General features: G+C 47.7%; 2 protein-coding genes across 3 annotated transcripts in view; one reads left to right on the top strand and one right to left on the bottom strand.

Moving 5' to 3' along the window:
- Positions 1–22,045, top strand: part of LOC121200363 (protein NLRC3-like) — a 567,821-nt gene that overhangs the window by 368,242 nt on the left and 177,534 nt on the right. The gene's annotated exons all lie outside the window — the stretch shown is intronic.
- fars2 (phenylalanyl-tRNA synthetase 2, mitochondrial) overlaps positions 10,994–22,045 on the bottom strand; it is a 64,826-nt gene continuing 53,774 nt past the window's right edge. Inside the window, exon 11 of one of the 2 annotated variants that reach the window (XM_041065705.1) lies at positions 10,994–11,551. In XM_041065705.1, the coding sequence (XP_040921639.1) occupies positions 11,413–11,551 (139 nt within the window). In that variant the 3' untranslated portion in view covers positions 10,994–11,412. The remainder of the gene's footprint in view (positions 11,552–22,045) is intronic. The other variant, XM_041065704.1, reaches the window with a different exon arrangement.

The raw sequence follows: 22,045 nt of genomic DNA, 5'->3' as shown, positions 1-22,045 counted from the left end.
CAGCAGATGAGACCAAGCAGACGACTTCTACAGCTGCTGCTACGAGGAATGTTTTACATTTTCAAATATTGCTATATATATTATATAGTTTCCAAACTAGTGACGTTTTTCCGTGACAGAAGATTTTCACTTTATAACGAAACAAAACAAAGAAAAGCAGCACAATCTCCTCAGTCCTCAGCAGGGTCAGAGGTCAAACACAAACCCAGCACAGCAGCTCAGTGGAGCTCAGTGTCTTCAGACCAGGGGCTCAGAGACTTTTGGCATTGTTGGTCAAATGCACAAAAATGTGTTAAGACTCACTTTTGAAGCCAAGTAAACATATTTAAATACTCTCATATGAAGTGATAAACGTTGGGCATCGAACACAAAAACTTTGGTGTGACGCGACGCGACGACTGAGTGATGTGACTGATCGGCTCCACACTGGAGACCAGGAAACCACCATCAATCAACTGTCAGAGAGATGGACACTGTAGGTCGTGACAGCAAGCACACACATGCACAGACACACAGACACACAGACACACACACACACACACACACACAGACACACACACACACACAGACGCACAGACACACAGACACACACACACACATACACACACACACACATGCACAGACGCACAGACACACAGACACACACACATACACACACACACACACACACACACACACACACACACACACACACACACACACACACACACACACACACAGGCCTCCTACCCAGGGAGAGCGCTAATGAGTTTATTACATTCAGCCCTCAGACAATAAACGCAGCAATCAATCACAGGGAGAACATCTGGGGAGCACCTCCTTAATCACACACCCGCCTCATCAGCACTTTAACATGAGGAAGAGGAAGAGGAGGAGAAGGAGAACCACGAAAAGATGAAGAGAATGAGGTGAGAAGGTAATAAAAGAGGGGCAGAAGGAGCAGATGAGAGTGTGGAGAGGTGAGGAAACTGCTGCAGTGAGTCTCAGGCCGCAGGAATCCGCAGTAATGTCCACGTCCAACAGACTCTGAGTCTGCTGGGATGAACCTCCTGAGCCATGAAGCTCGGGCTCTTCGGCGTCCTCCACCTGCAGTTCGGCGTCGGGCGCAGCGTGTCTGTAGGAGAGCTGGTGTCAGCAGCGAGCACGAACAGCTACGGCAAGCCCCAAGAGAAAAACATGTCAGTCCGTCTGAACACAGCAGTGACAACAACTAATGATCAGCTTTATTCAATCAGTCAAAGATCAGCCAGCGTTTTATAAGCCATTAAACACAAAAAGACAAATGTGGATTGTTATTATTGATGCAGCCAAACTTTCTGTGTTCTACGAGAAAACTCTCAATTAAAGTATAAATACTTCCCGCCTCTGGAGAGGACGAGTGGAAAGGAATGAAGGAAAGGAGGCTTCTTCATTTTCATTTTTCTCTCTTTTTACTTCCACAGAGGAAGAGAAGCAGCAGGAGAAGGAGAGAGGAGGAGGAGGAGGAGAAAAGGAGGCAGCATCTGTTCACCAGGACTGAAAGACAAGGAGGAGAAAGAGGAGTGTTAAGAGCTGCAGGTTTTTCTCACAGCTAAAGAGAGAGAGGAGAAGGACGAGGGGGAGTGTTAGAGAGGGAGGCAACATCTGTGGAACATTTTAATCACAAAGCAGCTTCATCAGCACACGGTGAGCGGAGGAGGAGGAGGAGGAGGAGGAGGAAGAGGAGGGAGGAGTAGCAATATTAGTGCATATTCTCTGCAGTACTATAAAGTTGTACACATAAGTCATTAGCACTCTAACACATGATGGAGAGGAAAGGCAACATCTGTGCAACACCTTGGTAATCCCTCAGCAGGTGTGTCAGGACTTTAACATGTGGAGGAAGAGGAGGAGGAGGAAGAGGAGGAGGAGATGCAAGCGAGAGGACACATCACGTGAGATGGTTTTGCTTGTAGAAGGAGGGAAGGAGAAAGAGAAAGAAGAGGGAGAAACGTTTAAAGTGTGTGTTGCTTGCAGTGAGCCGTCAGGTGTCTCGCTCACCTGTGGCGGCCATGTTGGAGGTCGGTGGCTCTGTGAACAGCTGCTCGTGTTTCTGTCTCCATGGGATTTAAAAAGCGTCTGTCTCTGTTTCTGACTGCAAACCAGATGAATCTCCCGTCATGGCGCAAAGACCACGCCCTCCGTACACGCCCACCTCACCGCTCGCTTTTCATACGTTTACTCGTTTGGAGGTTGAAGGTGACGCCTACACGTGTTCCACATGGCTTTGAGACATACATGATATTTCCCTGTTCACACACAGTCTGATGCCACTCACAGCACACTGTCCACACCTTCATCGTGTGTGTGTGTGTGATTGGATTACAGCTGTGCTAACTGAGTTAGGGAGCGTCTACAAGGCGTTCATCCCTCAGGCTGTGCTAACTGAGTTAGGGAGCGTCTGTGCAGTATGAGTGCAGCGACATCTCAGGGAGCGTCTGCTTTTATACAACACATTCATGAAAAGTTAAATGGTTTAGGGGGCGTCCATGTGTTGATTAGCCGTGAGGACGGCACGATAAACGTGTAGGCGTCAGGCCGAAGGCAGGTGGACCTGAGGAATGTAGGCGGAGAAATCTGTCAGACGAGACAAGAGACAAGAAGGACTGGACACGAACTGACCACGAGGTGAAAGGTGACAACACATGAAAACACACAAAATAAATGAAAATAGATCCAAAACAACTGAAAACAAAGACAAAACAAGTAAAAACAGAAACACAACAACCACAAAGAGATGCACAAAGAATAAAATCAGACTGATTTAAAGGTCCGTCCTGGGGCCCACTGTCCCATGATCACTCCATGATTTGCATTATCAGATTTCCAGGTGAGTGTAGGTCATGAGTTTAACCCACCTGCAGCAGAACGAAGGCACGGCTGCAGTTTGTAAAAACGCTTCTGTGACATTTCCAAGCTGCGTCTGTGATTTTACTCAAACACGACTTTTCTCCGGTGCCTCACTTCATCCAGACAACTGCATCAGATCATTTCCATTCACACGAGCCGCCAACATTTATCACATTATCAGCAGCAAGTTTCAGCATTTGCAGCTGACATTTAGACGTCGAGCTGACACGCTCAGTCGCAGCCAACAGAAGAAACTTCAGCTGAAGATTATAAGCAGCTAATTGGTTGGTGAAAGGTCACAGAGGGATACTGACCTGAGCAGAGGTGCACCAATTACTCCTGTGACCTGACAGGTAGTAAACAGCCTGGAGGACGGACATTTTAGCTGAAGGACACTCTCATTCTTCAGCAGCCGTCGAGCACCTGGGGAGACAGATAAATAAATAAATCTTTTTTTTTTTTTTAAAGAAAAAAAGAGGAAAAGTGGAAAAGTCAAAGTTTCCCTGTTTGGGCGCGCTGGATGTTTGAGGGCAGCCTGACCTCGGACACACAGACAAACTCTCCACTCTCTCAGGAAAAGTGCAACCTGGAGCGCTTTGTCTCAGCAGAGGTACAAAAGTGGATCACGCACCTTGTTTCCATGACAACAGAGTGCTGCTTTCAGCTCACCTGTTAGTGTCTTGTGTCTGATCCTGCAGTAGTTTGTTCTGACCTGAGGGGCAGAGAGAGGCCGTCAGCTGGAAGTCAGACGATGAACGGACCAGATCATTAATAACTCTCAGTTACAGTACATCTGTATGAGGCAACTGAATAAAAACATCCTGACTGTTGATATGTTTCAGTAATGTGACATATCTCATACTCATGTAAGAAACTGAAGCACAACATTCAGACCCCGACCTCAGGATCCGGATCAGGTGTGTGCGCACTGTTGTCTCTTGTTGGTTTTGAATGAATGTCAGTCCATTAAAGATCATTAAAGTTGAAAAGTCATTTTCACTGAAGTGTGTGTGTGAACTCTTTGAACGTCAGTAAACATGTTAGTGTAACCGGCAGCTTCTCGGTTTCTGTCGCTGTGTTCTTCCACAGCAAACAGAACCTCAGACTGAGACGGCGGGATGAGAGGAGACCGGCTGATCACAGCATGTCAACAGGCCCGAAGCAGAGCCAACCATCAGCGGATTCACTGTCACCTGTGTGGAACCAAACTGTGTCTGTCTCAGTGTTTAGACCTCAGGGATCAAATGAGCTCAAGTTCATGTTTATTCAAAACTATTTGCTGATACACAATTGTAATACACAATGATGACACCCAGCAGTGAGAGCGTGGCAGGATTTCACTGACCTCCACGGCCCACAGCTCCAGGATCAGAGTAGCTCTGCTCTGCTAACACTGTTCGCAGCAGCAGTAGGAGCAGTGATACCAGTGGAACAGTCGGCTGAACTCTGGCAGTGGAAGCAGCAGAAGTTGAATCACTGCAGCAGCAGCAGTGGTTGCAGTGATCCTAATGAATGCTGCAGTAGAAGCCTGGGCAGAGTGTCACTGTGGCTGTGTTAGAGGTATTTAAACCAGGGGCAGTTGTACTGTGGTGTAATCCGTCCTGCAGGGCAGTAACACTGTCAGTACTGCAGTACTACTGCAGTACTGACAGTGTTACTGCATGTGTGCAACAGACACAGAGAGGCTGTGCTAATTAGTGAAACTCTGAAGCCTCAGTGTGTTAAGATCTGACACGAGAACAGATTCATCCTCTGCTGATACAGCTGCTGTCACACACACACACACACATACACACACACACACACAGACAGACACACACAGACACACACACACACACACACACACACAGACACACACTAGCTCCCTCTTCGTGTGTGTTTCTACTTAACAGAGAATGTACTGGATGGAGGGAGGGCCCTCTCCCCCTCTGCTGTTGTTTCCACGGCGATAGATCAGGGATTCCTGAGCTGTTTTGTTTCGCCTCCATGGATAAAATGTCTTCATCACAACCTGACAGTGTGTGTGTGTGTGTGTGTGTGTGGAGAGCTGAACAAGGCGTGCTAACAGCCTGATACTGACTTCTAAAAATACCTGCCCTCCACACACACACACACACACACACACACACACAGACAGACACACACACACAGCGTAACAACCAGACTGGATGTAATGGTTTGAGTTAGGCAGCATATTGGAAATGCCAAGCCAATGTCTCTGAAGCTAAATCAGCCACTGTGTGTGTGCGTGTGCGTGTGCGTGTGTGTGTGAAATATGAACAGGTAGGCAGTATGCAGATCAATTCTCACTGTAAAACAATCCTGCTGAAGGGAAAGAGAAAGAGAGAGAACGAGGGAGAGAAAGGGAAGAAAAAAACCCCCCAGCTCAATTACCATGGCAACCACTCCTCATCCTCCATCCTAACACTCCAGTGATGTGTGGGGCTGCCCTCCCAAGATTTCCCAGCTGCTGTTTTCCTGGGAGAGAGAGAAAAGTGGGTTGAGAGAGGCCCTCCTCCTCCTCTCTCTCTCTCTCTCTGGCTGTAAACTCATCCCTTCTTCACAATGAACATGGCCAGTGTATTTTATTTTGAAAACCGAAATGTGCTCTACGTGTTTTCTCTGTCCTCGACCTGCTGAGCAGCAACTAGCACAGACTCAGAGCAGCTGCTGAACACGGTGGAGCTGGTGGAGACCAAACACGGAGCTAAAAGAGAGGGAGCACTGGACTCAGAGTCCTCAGGTGGACTCAGAGACCTCAGGTGGACTCAGAGTCCTCAGGCGGACTCAGAGTCCTCAGGTGGACTCAGAGACCACTCCAGATGAATTGACCTGTAGTTGATACTTCACATAACATCTCAACTTAAAAGATGATGATACGTCAAATGCTGTGAAACGAGCAGACAAAACAACGGAGAACCACAGAATTACCCAACATTTGTTTTTTTAAATCTGTATTTCATTAAATTCTTTTATTCTAAAACTGCAGAGCGAGAAAAACAGAGAACCTCGGACGTCTCCGCTTCGTGTCCCAGTCCCTCTCTGTCTCCTCGCTTCTTACTTTTCATTCCAGACACTTTGAGCTCGTGTTCTTATTGTCTCATATGGAGGCGACGAAGGAGAGAGAGGGTGGGAGGGTGACAGATGGGTGTAGTCGCTCACCCTCCGACCCACACTCACACACTCACACACACACACACACACACACTCACACACACACAACCAGACGCTGGAGACATGGTGTGGGTGTGTGGATGCATGCATTTAGTGGATTTGCAAAGATCAAGTCAAAACCTTCCAACACACACACACACACACACACACACACACACACACACACACACACACACACACACGCTCAGTGGGGGCATCAGGATTGCTTCATATTCATCGTGACTGAAACTGTCGACAGTTCATTCCACTGCAAACAACAGGAGAAAGAGAGCGAGAGAAGACCTGAGAGACGGGGAAAAGAGCGAGAGATGAGGCCCAGAGAGGAAAGAAAGAGAGGAAGATGGAGAGAAGAGAACGTGACTGATGCAGAACGAGGGAGAGATAAGACGGACGATGAACAACAGGCTCTGAAAAAAGACAAATGTAAAAGAAAACAAAGACAGATATCTGCTGTATTTCCTGTCAGAATGTCCCTCATTTCCTTTTTCCATTTCAGGGTCAGATTGTGTTTTCAGTTTGAATCTCCTTCAGACTTTTCTTCATCCCTCTGTCCATTTTCATTCTCCTGTCTTTACTCCACCATATCAGTGGTTTGGATAAATAAAAACAACTCAAACCTGCTGCTGAAAATAGACTGAACAATCAGGACGCAAACAAATGGATGACTCTGATGAGACTGAATGAAAAGTTCAAATCAAAAGACATTAAATGTCAATGGCCGAGGTCACAAACCTCAAACTTCAGGTCGACACAGTCTGTTAAATAAGGTGAGTTACAACACTCCCTCTGCCTGACACAGACAGACAGACAGACAGTCAGACAGACAGACAGACAGACAGACAGACAGACAGACAGACAGAGACAGACAGAGACAGACAGACAGACAGTCAGTCAGACAGTCAGTCAGACAGACAGACAGTCAGTCAGTCAGACAGACAGACAGACAGACAGACAGTCAGTCAGACAGTCAGTCAGACAGACAGACAGTCAGTCAGTCAGACAGTCAGTCAGACAGACAGACAGAGAGACAGACAGACAGACAGAGTCAGACAGTTAGACAGACAGACAGACAGACAGACAGACAGAGAGATAGACAGGCAGACAGACAGACAGGCAGACAGACAGACAGTCAGACAGACAGAGAGACAGTCAGTCAGACAGTCAGTCAGTCAGACAGTCAGTCAGTCAGTCAGTCAGACAGACAGGCAGACAGACAGGCAGACAGAGACAGACAGAGACAGACAGACATACAGAGACAGACAGAGACAGACAGAGAGACAGACAGACAGACAGACAGATAGAGAGACAGGCAGACAGACAGACAGGCAGACAGACAGACAGTCAGACAGACAGAGAGACAGGCAGACAGACAGACAGGCAGACAGACAGGCAGACAGACAGAGAGACAGAGAGACAGACAGACAGACAGACAGTCAGGATATTTATATATCTGACAGATGTGGAGGGAGCTGTGAGCGTGTTGCATGTCATCACCACAGCTGGAGAACTGAGAGGCAGTCGAAGCGACGACGAGGCTAAATGAAGATTTGAGAATCACAGAGTTTTCCCCCGCCGCACGTTAAAGCTGCGTCTGACTCAGTGTAACTGCAGGAGAATTAAGAGCCAATAAAATAAAACACACAACACAGATGTTCACATCTGCACCTGCAGGGGGGAGCAGACCTGAGATCAGGAGGGTCTGGGCTTTAAAACAGGAAGTAACGTCATTAAAGTGTGTGTGTGTGTGTGTGTGAGACAGACAGAGGGACAGAAAGGTCAAAAAGCAGAAGAGATAAATGGACCAAGTGTGTGTTGATGGTTTGCCCTTTGAGAGCAGCATCAGTACGTTTGATGGATGGCCTCTTCGTGTGTGTGTGTGTGTGTGTGTGTGCGTGTGTGTGTGTGTGTGTGCATACAGGTTGTCAGTCCTCTGGCTGTTAGAGCCTGTCTGCCTCTGATTGGGTGGACATGACACACACCCACACACACACACACACACACACACACACACACAGGAATATGATCACATCCACTGTGGAAATTCTTTCAATAACATAATGAATTCATGTCATTCTTTAAACTTTTCCTTTAAAATGGAAATAAAACAACCACAGAGTTGTGTGACGCACCCCCAGCAGCACCAGCACCACCAGCAGCGTCACCAGCAGCACCAGCACCACCAGCAGCACCAGCCGCGTCACCAGCCGCAGCACCACCAGCACCACCAGCAGCGTCACCAGCAGCACCAGCACCAGCACCACCAGCAGCACCAGCACCACCAGCCGCGTCACCAGCACCAGCACCACCAGCAGCGTCACCAGCAGCACCAGCACCACCAGCAGCACCAGCCGCGTCACCAGCAGCACCAGCACCACCAGCAGAACCAGCAGCGTCACCAGCAGCACCAGCCGCAGAACCAGCAGCACCAGCAGCACCAGCAGCGTCACCAGCAGCACCAGGCTCTGGGTTCAAGAATCTTCCTTCGTCTGATGAACAGCTGAAACTTATTCCTGTTTTTGGAGTTTGTGCAGCTGCTGTTCAAACTCAGACTTAAAGTTCCACTTGTTTCCATAGTTCTCACATCCTGTGTGTATGAGTGAGTGTGTGTGTGTGTGTGTGTGTTTCTTCCATTAGGATGTAAATGTTGAAGTCAAGTGTTTCCATAACATGTCATGGCTGGAGTATCTTAAACACAGACACACACACACACACAGACACACACACAGACACACACACACACACACAGACACACAGACACACACAGACACACACACACACACACAGACACACACACACACACACAGACAGACACACACACACACACACACACACACACACACACACACACACACACAGACACACACACACACACACAGACACACACACACACACACAGACAGACACACACAGACACACACACACACACACACAGACACACACACACAGACACACACACACACACACAGACACACACACACACACACAGACAGACACACACACACACACACACACACACACACACACACACACACACAGACACACACACACACACACAGACACACACACACACACACAGACAGACACACACAGACACACACACACACACACACAGACACACACACACACACACACACACACACAGCAGCCTGAACTTCTGTCAGTTCATTCGACCAAACAGAAATTTCTTCATGAATGAATCAAAAAGATCAAATCCTAACACACATGAGGGGAAGTCAGCGGACTCGAAACACGGTGGTGTTTAAAACAAATCCACTCTCTGTGGGTGTGGCCAGAGCTGAGGAAACCAATCAACCAATCAAATGTCTCGTTTTCTTCTCTTTAAAAAGTCTGAGTCAGCAGCACAGAACTCATCCGAGTTTCACTTCGCTCCAACGGTTCGACTCTTCCTGTGTTTCTCTGTAAATCCTCATCCTCACCTGATCTGAGTCTGAATCTCAGATCAGGTTTTAGAAATCCCCCAGCAGCCCCGTTACCTGCGGCCTCTCAGCCAGGTTCATCCAGAAACTGCTTCACCTCCTCCAGAGAAACGTGATGTTTCCAGAGGAGCTGCAACCAGATTAAAAAAGCAAAGGACAGTGAGCTGAGATCATAGAGAACATCACTGAGATATAATACACTCCTTAAATCATACTGGATCATCTGCAAGAAATTGCTGAATCTCCCTGAAACGTCCTTTGTCGTCCTTTGTGTCCGTTGTCGTCCTGGACACGTCACCCTTTGTACAGAAGATGAATCTGGACACAGTCTGAGTCAGTCAGTGTCAGTTCTGACCAGGCGAGACAAGAGTGAACCTCCCAGGACCTCCACCTGAGTGTGTGTGTGTGATGAAAACAAACACACACACACTGACTGATTCTATCAAACCATAAACCATTAAAACTGCAGCGACTTCATCTGCATGAACTTACTGAAAACACACACTAACCTCAGAGTGTGTGTGTCTGAGAGCAGTGGGTGAAAATGGACCCACTGTGAGTGACCTTAACGCCGACGCCCTCCACCTTCCTACAGGGCTCCAAAACCAGGACTTGTATTTTCGTATTGTGTCACTGAGGTTTTCTGAATACTGAAACTGTCACACTGATGAAATATTAAAGTGTGTATTTACTCTGTGTGTGTGTCTGTGTGTGTGTGTGTGTGTCCAAAAACCATGGCCTCAAACTGTCAGAGCTCAATTTTAACTCGACCAGAGTGACGAGCCATCGAAGGCAGACAGCCTCCGACTGCATGATTGGCAGAGTGGCATTTGCCTGTAACTCTGTGTGTGTGTGTGTGTGTGTGTGTGTGTGTGTGTGTGTGTGTGTGTGTGTTCCAGTATGCCAGTGTATGATCGTAGCAGCCTAAGCCAGCGTATCGTCTCACCACACTGACAGAGTGTTGTCTGGTTGTTACGCTGTGTGTGTGTGTGTGTGTGTGTGTGTGTGGGAGTGTATTTTCTAATGAGCTGTATTCAAATGAGTGAGAGAGCGAGAGTGTGTGTGTGTGTGTGTAAAAACCCAGAATTCATTGCATGGCTGACGGGAGTGACAGGCGAAGCCATTTAATGTCTCAGCACTGGCACAGAATAACTGACAGAGTGGCATTTGGACGGCGTGTGTGTGTGTGTGTGTGTGACATTTCTGCAGGAGTGTGTGGGATGTGAGGAGGGAGACAAGGCCTCGTTCGGACTTTGTGTGTCCACTGATCAGATTTCAGAGTAAAGATCAGTGACCCGCCGTCCCCTCTGACCTCATCACCTCCTGAGTCCTGGTTGGATCAGATCGTGAGACGGAATGTGATGGTGTGAGACTGGAGTCGGGTGGAGACAGACGCTGCAGGTGCAGAGGTGCAGCGATGAGCTCGTTCCTCTGACCATGAATCCATCTGTCGCCTCTGTCTCCACTGACCATCTGCAGCTCTGCATACAGAGTCTTTCCAAACACAGAAAGAATCATGTGACCAATCGTTTTAATGTTTTTCTCTACAAACCACAGCTTCAGTTAAAGTAACAGTCAACACAACAGACTCACACGTTCAGATCACGGCAACACAAAAAAAAAAAAATCCTTTTCTCTCTTCAGACTGAAGCAGGTCGATTCCGTCACACGAAGGTTTGTTTGGTTCGTTCACGTAAAAACTCTGATGAAAGTTTGTGATGAATCACCTGATGCTGTTTGTCCAGATTTAACGTGGATCATGACGCTGACGTCTGTGCTGTGTCAGCACGTGTCCACACGTTTCCACTGGTGCTGAAACATCACAGCTTCAGGGACGTGACGGAGCTGCGTGACAGCTCGGAGTGTGTGTGTGTCTGTGTGTCTGTGTGTGTGTGTGTGTGTGTGTGTCTGTGTGTGTGTGTGTGTGTGTGTCTCAGTATCTGCCCTGGACGCCCAGCTCGGCCTCGGCGGAGCGTTCGATTTGCTCGTGGACGAGTCGAACTTCTTGCTGGGTCAGAGTTCGCTCCATGTGGCGGTAGATGATGCGATAACACTGACTCCGCCTACCGGTCCTGAAAGAGAGAGAGAGAGAGAGAGAGAGAGAGAGAGAGAGAGAGAGAGAGAGAGAGAGAGAGAGAGAGAGAGCTTTACATCTTTAACACAACTTTCCTGTTTCCTCTTCTTCCCTCCCCCCCTCTCCCCCCTCCTCCTCCTTCTGTGCTCCTCCCCTCCCACCATCCTCCCCTCCTCTCCCCTTCAGACAGAACAACAGTAACTAAATTCAACACAATACTCTCTCTCCCTCTCTCTCCATTACTTCTCTATGTCGTTCTCTCTCTCTCTCTCAGCAGCCTGTGAATAATTGAACATCAGTACATTTGGTGGAAATGTCAGAAAGAGAGAGAGAGAGAGAGGGAGAGAGAGAGAGAGGGAGAGAGAGAGAGAGAGAGAGAGAGAGAGAGGGAGAGAGAGAGAGAGAGAGAGAGAGAGAGAGAGAGAGAGAGGCTTTAAACCTGAGAGAACGAAGGAAGAGAACACAAACACAATTACACATCATATCTGTGTACACACACACACACACACACTCAGAGTGAATGGTATTTCATGTGATAGACTGTGCTGCTGTTGAATAATTGATGTCTCCATTATACAGCCCACAGTGTGTGTGTGTGTGTGTGTGTGTGCAGGGGAGGTCAATACACCTGTATAGAGCGCACACACACACACACACACACACACACACACACACACACACACACACACACACACACACACACACACACACACACACACATACATACACACACAGTGAGCAGGAAAATGTGCAATAAATATACTCACGTCACATTATGCATGAAAAATATATGTACATCATACATGCAGAAACACACACACGTGTAAAATAAGCAGATGAGTGATGGACAGAGTGGAGGTAAGAGATTTCTGTGGGTTGTGTTGTTGTTGTGTAGTTTTTCTTGTTGATGTTTTGGTGCCTCAGGTTTTTTCCAGATGATTTACTTTGTTTGTGTAGTCAGACCATGACCATGGAAAGTTGTGTTAAACATGTGCCTGTTGTCGCTTCTGTAAACACCAAACACCTGTGCAGCAGGATTTTTGTGTAGAGGACGACAAATGAAACACAGCTGCGTCACAGCAATCACAGGAAGTTCATCTGAAACGTTCGAGTCGTGTAAACCAGCGACTCGGCGCTCACTCAGCCCTAAGAGCCATGCTGATGTGTGTGTTGTGTTCATGCTGATGTGTGTGTTGTGTTCATGAAGCAGGTGATATAATTAACTCTGCCACTAACTGTGAAGGAAGTCAGAGGTTTTACGTTGGAAACAAAACTCAGACACAGCGACGGACAGAGGGAGGGAGGACTTTTACTTTGTAAATGAAACGGCTTTAATTTGGGCTTTTTTTAAAGGGAAAACTGAAATGTAGCTGTGTGTGTGTGTGTGTGTGTGTGTGTGTGTGTGTGTGAAAGGAAAACAGAGTCTGGGATTTTCATCTCAAGCAATTAAAATTCTAAGAATAGTTCACTGCACCAATTAAAACAAAACTGAAACAGATAAGCCTGACAACTTATTTTCTGTTCTGTCTCACACACTTCTAACTTTAAGTGACGCTCTGTGTGTGTGTGTGTGTGTGTGTGTGTGTGTGTATCAGAGGGAGTTCTGTAGGTTTCATTATAAACTGCTGAGATTTTTCGGTTTTAATCACAGATCGAGCGGAAACTCACATTCACACACCAACGCACATTCAAACACTCTGATTAGTTCAACACAGCAAACGGAATAAATGTGTTGCACATGCACATTAATCCATTAGTCCAAAATAAAAAGTTCCATTAGTCCAAAATAAAAAGTTCCATTTCAGGCTTTAATTAAAACTTGTTGCAGGAAAATCAACAAACAGACCTGAAACGAACGAGACGTCGTCTGGACGAAATATTTTCTGCCTTCGTTGCGTTTGTCAGTTAACTGAACTTGAACTTACTGTGTAAACTTATTGTGCAGTAATGCAGGTGTGTGTGTGTGTGTGTGTGTGTGTGCGCAGACCAGGAGGACGTTAGGAGGATGTACAGCTCGTGGAAAACACCTGCACACGTCCTCTGAACCACACACACGTGGAGAAATTTATCCAAACAGACAACGTGTCTGATGTGGACTCAAAGTCCAAGGCCTGATCTGCCACAGAGGACACCTGAGCTCAGTTTAAGAAAATCTGGGCCTGACATCGTCTCTCAAAACGCTGAGTTCACGTTCTTGTTTTTACAGCTTCGACAACGTCGACATCAGATTTCTGACCTCGTTTAATTTTGCTCTGATCAAAGTTCCTGAGTTAATTCAAATTTAAGCCACAACTGCTTCTGTTCCACGGAGCTGACAGAAAACAGACCAACCCTGAAAGTGAAACTCAGTGTTTCAGCTCCAGCAGCGTCGCAAACGTTCATCCACACCAACAATAACGAGAAGACAGGAAGCAGGAAGCTGCGTCAGGGTCAGAGGAGGACAGACCAGTGGCCAAACATCAAGTCACATGATCGACCTGATGTCAGACTTCAGCAGGAAGCGACGCAGAGATAAAGGGATGGAGAGAGCTTTATGTTCAGGGAGGAGTTTAGTTTCATTCAGAGAGAGGGGGTGCGGGCGAGAGACAATGAGAGAGACTGTAAACAGAGAGAGAGAGTGGAGGATGATGGACAAGCTTGAAAGAGAAGTGTTGGGTTTCAGACAGAGAGAGGAGATGTGTGTGAGCAAGGGAGGGAGGGAAAGGGTGAGCGAGACAGAAAGATAAAGAAAAAGATAGAGAGATAGAGATAGATAGATAGATAGAGAGAGAGAGAGAGAGAGAGAGAGAGAGAGAGAGAGAGGCGAACATGAGAGGAAACTCCAGCAGTTGCCAACGCCCTTGAAAGCATCGCGCTGCCTTCACATAAAGAGGGAAAAACCTGGAGAAGTGATGCTGTAAACCCCCGAGGAGGGAGACGAGGAAACAAGGGAGGGAGGAGGGAAGCCTCTCCTTTATCTCCCCGTCTCGCTCTGATCCTCATCATCCCTCCTTCTGATGCTGTTCTGATTTTTGTCATTGACACTTTTCGTTTCTTGTCCCTGACATGAAGAGACGCAGACACCCTGAGGTCTGTCCGTCTTCCTTAAACCAGAGCAGACACAGACACACAGACGAGTGTGTGACATATGAAACTGACAGTAACCGGATGTTAAAGCATTTCACTGTTACATGACGAGGACGATCTTTTATCACCATGAGATGCAGCTGAAAGCTCCAAATCATCAGTAAGTGGACAGTTGAGCACCATGTTTGTTACTGTGCTTCATCCAGTCAAAGCTGGAAAAACCAAACAGAGAGAAGACGAGGCCACGAAACTATAAAGAAGAAGAGGAAGACGAGGACGAAGACGAAGACGACAGCAGCAAATGAATCAGACACGTTAACTGTTCTGGATTCAGCTGATTTGTCTGATTCAACCAAACGAGACAAACATCAGACATTTGAAATCCACTCCTTTTTCTTGTTTGTCTTTCAGCCGTGTCTCCTTTTTCATCCCTCCCTTTCTGTCTCCGTCCATCACTCCTGTCCCTCTCCCCCCACATTACACTAATAGATTAAAGTCCATGTTCATTCCCCGTCTCCTCTGATCATCTGAACAGACACAGGAGGCAGAAACCAGCTCGATTCCTCCTTCAAAGCGCCTCCCATCCCTCTCTCCTGCCTCTTTTTTCTTCCTTCCTCCCTCCACCCGTCCCCTCCACCCGTCCCCTCCACCAGGCCAGAAACCAGCCAAAATCAATTAGTATTCTATTAAGTGGCCGTGATGTGTGTGTGTGAGGTGGAGGCTTTCTCCTCTCGCTAATCTCATCACTTAGATCTTTACTAACCGGGACAGACAGTCAGACAGAGGTGACGGAGGACGGGAGGAAAACCAGAGGGTGGGAAGGAAGACGAGCTTTGAGCCGCCGATGGAGAACACATGAGCACATGAACACAAGACCAAGACAAGAGCAGTGAGTGTGTTACTGATCAAAGGTGAGGTTATGGGAATATAAAGTAAGTTTAGGACATGGACATTTGATCCGAGGGACGGACGACAAAACAGATCGCTGGGAAGGAAACGCTGTGACGTCATCTTACCAAGCAGCTGCCCCGAGAGAAGAAGAAGAAGAAACAGAGCAGCTCTAAATGAAGCCAGAACAGCTGGTTTAGTGTGGACGCTTCCTTTAAAGTGGCCAATTAAAATCACACAGTATCAGCGTGTGTGATGATGATGATGATGATGATGATGATGCTGTGTTATCATCAGGGGAATAACATCAGTAACTGAAGATTTCTTCTGATGGGGGGAAAATAAATAAATGCATAAATAAAAAATGCCAAACAAAATCAAAGAAATCCTGGAGGCGGGTCTGTAAAGGAGGCGGGTCTGTAAAGGAGGCGGGTCTGTAAAGGACCGCCTCCTTCTGACGCCGGCCTGTTCGTCTGCAGAGCGAACACACAGCTCTTCTCTCCCTCAGTTGTTTATTTAGCCTTTTTTTTTTTTCTGGAGAGAGGAGGCGCGGCGGCCTGGTGAGAGCTGCCTGTGATCTATTAATACATCTGCATAAATTAGTCAGAGCTGCTCTGAAGCAGTTAGCCGGCTGTGCAGGAGCTCTGGCTCCAGGCCCCAAAATCCACCAGGACTCCGTCCACAATCTGGTGCCGTCCACGAGAAACGGCCACTCTGCTGGTCCCAGAGGACAAAGCTTGTCTCATCTCCACCACCCGTCCACCACGAGGTCAGAGGTCGTGCTCCGGCCCGGGCTGAGGCTGTCCAGTTACAGCTGAAAGCTTGTGAGAAGCTCGAGCAGCGGAAATGACTCAGCAACAAACACATTCATTTCTAATAATTAAAAATAAATAATAATTTATAACGAATGGAAGGAAAGAGGGAGAGATGAAGAGGAGGACAGGGTGAAGCCTTCCCTCCACTCCTCTCTCCCTCTGGGCTTCCTGTGCTTCAACCTCCATCCTTTGGGGAGAGAGAGGGAGAGGGGTGAGGAAGGAGGGAGGAGGAGGAGGAGTGTTAATTATTAACAGGACTGTCACTGTAGTAGGAAAGCCTGTCTGTCAGAGGAGGTAATAATAGACACACACAGACACACACACACACACACAGACACACAGACACACAGACACAGACACACACACAGACACACACAGACACACACACAGACAGACACACACACAGACACACACAGACACACACACACACACACACACACACACACAGACAGACACACACACAGACACACAGACACACACAGACACACACACACAGACACACACACAGACACACACACACACGCACGCACACACAGACACACAGACACACACACACACACACACACACACACACACAGACACAGACAGACACACACACACACACACACACACAGACAGACACACACACAGACACACACAGACACACACACACACACACACACACACACAGACAGACACACACACAGACACACAGACACACACAGACACACACACACAGACACACACACAGACACACACACACACGCACGCACACACAGACACACAGACACACACACACACACACACACACACACACAGACAGACAGACACACACACAGACACACACAGACACACAGACACACACACACACAGACACACACACACGCACGCACGCACGCACACACAGACACACAGACACACAGACACACACACACACACAGACACACAGACACACAGACACACACACACACGCACGCACACACACACAGACACACAGACACACACACACACACAGACACACACACACACACACACACACAGACACACACACACACACAGACACACACAGACACACACACACACACAGAGACACACACACACACAGACACACACAGACACGCACACACAGACATACACACACACACAGACACACACACAGACACACACAGACACACACACACAGACATACACACACACACACACAGACACACACAGACACACAGACACACACACACACACACACACACACAGACACACACAGACACACACACACACACAGGTCTGATCACCTTATCAATGTTTCAGTGAGACAGGAGTCTGAGCTCATTAATTATTCAGGAGGCTGGAACCTGATTGGTCGTTGAGGGTTTTTCTCTTTCTTATTTGCATCGTTTTACTCGTCCTTTCGTTCTTCTACACTTCTTTTAACTTCTCGTCATCCGTCCATCTTCTATCTTCCCTTTCAGTTTATTCCTTTGTTTTTTCTGTCTTCATTCCTCCTTACTTCCTCCATCCTTCCCTTGATTACTTCCTATGCTTACTACTTTGTCTCTCCTTCCATACCTCCTCCCATTTTCCTTCCTTCTTTCTCTTGTTCATACTTCATTAGTTCTTCCACCTTTGTCCTTTATACTTTCTTTCTCCTTAGTATTTCACTCCTTCAGTCTCTCACTCTCTTCCTACTCTCTCCCGTCTTCGATCTCTCACCTACTTGTTTGCGTTCTTTCTTTTTAATGTCCTTTTACTTCTTTATTTCTCCTTCTTCAATCTTTCTTTTATCCTTCCTTGATCCCTTGCCTCCTTGTCCTTGACTTCCCTCCTTCCTTTGCATCCTTTGTTCCTTCCCTCTCTCACAGTCAGAGACAAACTGAAATGTCTTCACACTGATCAAACTGCGCCTTTGACTTTTTGCCGACCGAGTGTGTGTGTGTGTCTATATACTGTATATATACAGTGTGTGTGTGTGTGTGTCGCCTACTGTCCATCTGTTGGAGCACCAGGAGACATGATGAGTGTTTACTGTGACTCACACACACACACACACACACACACACACACACACACACACACACACACACACACACACACACACACACACACACACACACACACACACACACCCTCCTCCTTGTGTCTTTTAGCAGCTTTTCTCGATCCATCAATCAATTTATGAGAAAGAGCCAAACATGAATCATCAGGATGAGAAGAAAGCAGAATACACACTTCTGTACGAGTGTGTGTGTGTGTGTGACTGTGTGTGTGTGTGTGTGTGACTGTGTGTGTGTGTCAGCTCAGACTCAAACTCAAACACTGAAACTGGATCAGAGACACATCTGGAGGAGTTTGTCCATAAAGCTTTTATCTTTGTCTCCGTCCTGCTGCCATTCGCACAACGAACAACCCCCCCGGCGGTGTGTGTGTGTGTGTGTGTGTGTGTTGGGGGGTCGTCTCTAAGCCTCTGAATTGACAGTGATGGTGTGAACAATGTTTTCTTATCTTCGACGAGTCTGAATCAGATTCCAAAACTTCTTCAAAGAAGGTGGAACTGTCTCAGTTCCCATGATTCCTTGCCCTCACCAACGCAAATCCACTTGACATTAGCGGCGCGCTTGGCTGTTTGGAGCGTATGGGCTCCGCTCCGTTATCGCAGTGAATAATTCAGACGACTGTTTAGCTGACGGCCTCGCTGGCATTTCCTCTCTGCTAATTGCTCGTTAAGCGTTCCACTTGACCTTTAACAGGAGGATGAAATTTTGAGAGGTTGCGTTTAAGGCGTCTGTGTTTTCAGTTGCCCTCTCAGTGGTAAGTGTTTAAACTCTGACTGAACTACGCTCCCCTTCAGGCTGTACAGCTTCCTGCTTCCAGCACAAATTACAGAGAGTTAGAAGATCTCGTTAGTTTCAGAGATAACGAAGAGCAGCTCTTCTCGTTTGTTTCCTCGGGACTATCGTCGGATTCAAACGTCACCTCAACCTGAGAGGAAATGAACAAATTCATGTTTTAAAGAAGAAATTCTTGCGTCAGTGGTTTTAAACGTTACGACTCTGAAGAAAAAGAAAGGATCTGATCCGACGCTCGGTCTCCAGGGTTTGGCCTGGAACCAACACCGACACCGGTCAGAGATCAAACTCCGGACCAGTGCTGCCAGGTTATATATCACTAACACGAACACGCGCAGTTAGGCTCAACTTTTAGTAGAAACAGTTGCCATGGATTCAGTGGGTTAAGCTGAATTCACCATAAGCAGCTGCTGTGTGCTGTGCACTCACACGTGTACTGACAGCTATCACTGGATTCCTGTGACACGGAGGGAGACGTAAAAACAGGAGGATTCTGAGGGAAGTTCCTCACTGACCGCTCACCTGACTGAACGTCTGAGCCAACGGTTCCAGACACATTCCTTCCTGCAAACTTTCTGCAAACTGGATTTTGTCTGCAGGCAGCAATGAAAATTTAACCACGACACATGCAGCTGCAGGCGACACACACTCACTCACAAACACACACACACACTCACACACACACAGCACTGCGTAAAACTCCAAAAACACAACAGAGATTCAACCAGAGAGCTGCTGTCACGCAGCAGCTGTCACTTCTCATAGTGAGATTGTTTCTTTCTCTCTCTCTCTCTCTCTCTCTCTCACACACACACACACACACACACACACACACACAGTGGGTGATACATATTTAATGGGAAGGTGGCGCTCCTATAAAACCAGTGGCAGCCACAGTCGACAGCTTGTTTGTGTTCCTCTTGCTTTACTTCCCAGTTGTGCCTGGATTTTTACTTCAGGACATGTTGGTGTTTTCAGCCTCACTGTAAAAGCTGAGAGGCTGAGACGTGCAGATCTGTCCATCACTGGACAAAGACCCGGCGGCTGCTTACACTCGTTTCCAGCTTCGCTCCCCAGATTGGGACGCAGCAGCTGAGTCTTTGGTCGGGACGTCACCAGCGTCAGTATCAGATGAAACAGCCTCATTCAGAGTTTGGGGAAGTGTTCTTCAGAGAAAACCGGCAGCGATCAAGCTCCCTCCCTCCCTCCCTCCCTCCCTCCCTCCCTCCCTCTCCCATCTCATTCATATAGTCTCTCTCTCACTCAGAGGGGTTCTCTCTCCCTCTCTCGCCCGACTCTCCCTCACTTCCCTCCCTTGTTCTTTTTCACTTGAAGCCACTTCACTTATTAGAGAAGGCAAAACATGAGATCCACCACTGTGTGTGTGTGTGTGTCTGTGTGTGTGTGTGTGTGTCTGTGTGTGCTGTGGGTCGATATGAGTTGAAAGACAAACAGGAAGACACTTGAGTGTGTGTGTGTGTGTGTGTGTGTCTATTAATTGCATTAAGATGGAGGGAAAGCAGGAAGAGAGCATCATTATCTGGCAAATGGAGGCAGCAGGAGTGCTTTTCCACAACCACTGAGGCCTAGGAAAGAGTGTGTGTGTGTGTGTGTGTGTGTGTGTGTGTGTGTGTGTGTGTGTGTGTGTGTGTGTGTGTGTGTGTGTGTGTGTGTGTGTGTGTGTGTGAGTCCCATGCCTACAATCCAATCAGCTTCATCCACAATACATTTCCATGATCTCTCGGGTAACATGAGCATGCAGTGCTTCAGGTTGTGTGTGTGTGTGTGTGTGTGTGTGTGTGTGTGTGTGTGTGTGTGTGTGTGTGTGTGTGTGTGTGTGTGTGTGTGGATCGATGGGTTTAACGTGTTGCTGAGTTAACCTGCCGCCTGCACAGAGACTCCAGACTGAGCAGCGTCTCCTCTGAAATTCATCTTCTTGGATTCTCCGCCCTGCGTCTGACGCGTTCTTCACCTCATGGACAGGCGCGTAAATCTTGTCTCCTCATGGCTTCACGTTGTCTTTGTTGCTTCTGTCTGGGGGGATGTGGGTTGCCAGTTTGGGGACAGCAGGTCTAACAGAGTCCAGAGCTGAGCCGAGCCTCAGCGCGTGGTCGTCTCTCTCCATCAGACTCGAGCTCAGAGAAACAGAGCAGATGCATTTTTCCGTCTCTCTGCATTGTCTCCGATTCGGTCTCACTTTTCTGCAGCTCAGCGCCACTGTGAACGCAGAAAATAGGTCTCTGCTCAGTTACCAGCTGCCCACTGTCACTACGTCACACACACACTCTGACCCTGGTGTAACTGGTGAGGTACGAGGTAAACTGGCTGCCTTCTTCAGTTTATTTCACTCTCCTTCTTGCCTCCTCTCCTCCTCTCCTCTGTCCGTCCCTGGACGTTTGACCTTTGACTCGTATGATCTGCACTCAGAGGTCAACAGAAGACACTGTGAGTGCTTGTGTTGACGTTCGAAGCCTCTGTTGCATTTGTTTTGCTGAGGGGACAAAGCCGAGAGGCACGGGGTCAGAGTACAGACACTGAGTCCCCGGGGTCTGTCACTGTAATTTACTGCACACATTGACCTTGTCTCCGAGCTCGTCCTGGACAGAGTCGTCTGTGTGTGAGCGACGGTGACGCTGCTAACTCGTGCTGCGTTCACCTGAAATCAGGTGCTAACCTCTTCTTCATCAGCTGGAGACGGAAGCAGCTTTAAAAACCTGCCTCTGATCAGACTGAGATTAAAGTCAGCTTCACTCTTCTTCTCCTGGTTTTTATTATTTTAAGAAAAATCAGGACAAATGGTTTCATTCACATTTTCTTCTTCTGCTCTCACCACACACTTTCCTCTCTCTCTCTCTCTCTCTCTCTCATCCCCAGACAATAAGAAGTCTATCTACCTGGATCGAA

The sequence above is a fragment of the Toxotes jaculatrix genome, chromosome 20 (genome assembly GCF_017976425.1).
Source record: "Toxotes jaculatrix isolate fToxJac2 chromosome 20, fToxJac2.pri, whole genome shotgun sequence".
NCBI lineage: Eukaryota > Metazoa > Chordata > Actinopteri > Toxotidae > Toxotes > Toxotes jaculatrix.
This window is presented reverse-complemented; position numbering and strand designations above follow the sequence as displayed.